This window comes from Triticum dicoccoides, chromosome 4B (assembly GCF_002162155.2).
Source record: "Triticum dicoccoides isolate Atlit2015 ecotype Zavitan chromosome 4B, WEW_v2.0, whole genome shotgun sequence".
NCBI classification, from domain to species: domain Eukaryota; kingdom Viridiplantae; phylum Streptophyta; class Magnoliopsida; order Poales; family Poaceae; genus Triticum; species Triticum dicoccoides.
The window spans coordinates 638,234,725-638,237,217 of NC_041387.1; the positions used below are offsets into that span (position 1 = coordinate 638,234,725).

Here is a 2,493-nt window from a genome sequence, read left to right on the forward strand (position 1 = left end):
GTTGAAGAAAGATTGTGGACCATTAATTTCGCTTCCAACAGTTCAAAAATCGACTGACCTCGAATAAAAAATTCAGCCGACTGATTTCTAGCCATTCCCACGATATACCGGCTGTGGGCCAATCTTAGCGGATCATAAACCTTGTTCTTGCTTCTGTTTTCTATACTGCTCGCGCTGCACGCTATGAATTGATCACCCAACTGGCAACTGAACGGATTTATTATATTAACCAAACAAATCAAATATGGGTGATGCGGTCAACATCAGTTGCATGATCAGTACAAGAATTAAAGAAATTACATGGCACATGTGCAAATCGGTCGGCCGGCCTGGGAGACGGAGTCACGGAGATCACGGCACGGTGGCGCTCATGAATTCATGGTCGGCGACGAGCCTGGCGAGCGCGTCCGGGGCGAGGCACACCTCCAGCGCAATGCTCCCCGCGCCGCACCCGCCCTCGTAAACCGTCGCCTTCCCGGCCAGCTTGCTCCCCCCGCCGCTCCGCACCGCCACCGGCGCGCCCCACCCGAAGTCGTTGCCGTACACGTCGAACCGCGGCGAGCTCCCCGTCATCAGCAGCGCGGGAGCGCCGGCGCCCCGCGCGAGCGCCGGCGGCAACGCGAAGCTGGGCTCCCGGGCCCAGCCCGCGAGCTTCCCCCTCTCGCGCGCCGCGTGGAACGACGCCACGGCCCTGTTCAGCAGCCACGCCGCGCGGCCCAGCCCTTTCTCGAGGATCTCGCCGGCGGTGGAATCGGCCGCGACGTGCGACACTGCGCTGCCAGAGTAGGCCGCCGGCACGCCGTCCACGCGGCCCCGGCATCCGACGAGGAGGACGTACCGCGTGACCTGTTCTGGCGCCAGCCTCCAGGCGCGGCACACCGCGCGCCACAGGTGCGCGAGCACGGCCTGCAGCGAGGATATGGGGGTGCCTGAGCCAGACATCTCGGCGTTCGCCTTCGACACGAGATTCTTCACGCTCTCCCCGGAGAAACGCACGAAGCATTCCTGCACCGGTGGGCGCTGGCCATATGCACGTCGACGCTGCCCCACCATGTCGTCCAGCTTGCCCGAGGGTACAGGGATGGGGACGGCGCAGCCGTCCGGGAACCACCTCTCGAACCCCGGCAACGGCGAGGAGATCTCGCACTGGCAGCCGCCGTCGACTCTACGCCGGCTGAGCTCCGACCAGGTGTTGAACAGGTGCCAGAAGGTGGTCCCGTCGGCCACCCCGTGGTTGAGCGACATGGCAACAAAGACGCCGTCGTCGAGCTCGGTGACCTGAGCGGCCAGCACCGGGCAGGAGCCCGTGGTGGCCTCCGCGCCGAGCACCCCGTTGAGCGGGAAGAACGACCAGACCACACGCGGGATACATAGCGGAGCGGTCACGTCCGCGACGGTGACACCCGGCGCCACGGCGTGCAGGAACTCGGCGCCCTCGTCGCTGCAACGGAGCGAGATGGTTTGGCCGGCTCCGTCCCCGTCTTCGTTGACGGCGAGGCGGCCGGCGAGAGGGTAGAAGCGGCCCAGGGCGCTCGCCAGGGACGACGCGAGGCGGTCCACGACGGGGACGCTGGGTCCCTGTCCTTGGGTGGTTGCGGCGGGGGGCTTGGGCAGGAGCACGCCCTTCTGGATGTAATCCACGGCCAACATCCGGAGATCCCACGGCGTCAGGTGGATGGTCTCCGGCTTATGCTCCGGGGGCCGGCGTATGCTTGGCTCCGGGCGGACCATGCACCGGGACACGATCCGGACATCGCCCATCCTAGCTTGAGCGTGGGGTTGCCCACGCTCAAGTGCTGCCTTTATGATTATACAAGGACTTTCTTAACAGCTGTTTTGGCTAACCAACTTAATTTTAGGCCACTTTGATGCTGGTGGTGCAAAGGTAGTAGTACTAGCAAAAGGCTGGGAAAAACTGGTTGGAAAAGTGAAAATACGGAGGTGAACATGGACGCGCGCCCACTCAAATAGTAAATTCATAAAAAAACTAGGAAAAACTAAAAATTTCTGTAATTTCATGGTATGAACCTTAGTTGATCATTCTACTCACGTGTGAAGTTTTATGATATACTGACACCCATGATATTTTTAGTGAAGAAAATACAAATGCGACCACACTATTCATTAAACAATGTTTTTTAATATAGCTTCAATTAGCTTCGAGTTAATTTTGCCTAGATTACCATGGATGTGATTTCTTCGTGAAAAGTGAGTATACCGGTTGACTATCTATACTAAAAAATAAATTCAGTTTTTTTGATTTTTTGTAGCATTTTTTTCAAATTTACTATTCATAAAGGGCATGCACGCACCCATGTTCATCAAATTCGGGTCCTTGAAAAAGCTTGATCATACCAAATGCATCCTTAAACCAGGATTGCTATTTCACACCTACCAGATGTGATATTGTTAGCTCACATATACATCACTACCATCCGATTAAAGCTTTAAGATTTGTTAGGGTTGTTTGTGCCCTTTTTAGTTTTTCTTTGT

At 56.7% G+C, this 2,493-nt stretch overlaps 1 protein-coding gene across 1 annotated transcript; it reads right to left on the reverse strand.

Annotated features, from left to right (window-relative positions):
- Positions 1–351: 351 nt before the first annotated feature.
- Positions 352–1,761, reverse strand: LOC119294125 (uncharacterized acetyltransferase At3g50280-like). The gene has a single exon (XM_037572380.1). The coding sequence runs from the start codon at positions 1,759–1,761 to the stop codon at positions 352–354; it is 1,410 nt and encodes a 469-aa protein (XP_037428277.1).
- Between the last annotated feature and the right edge of the window lie 732 nt (positions 1,762–2,493).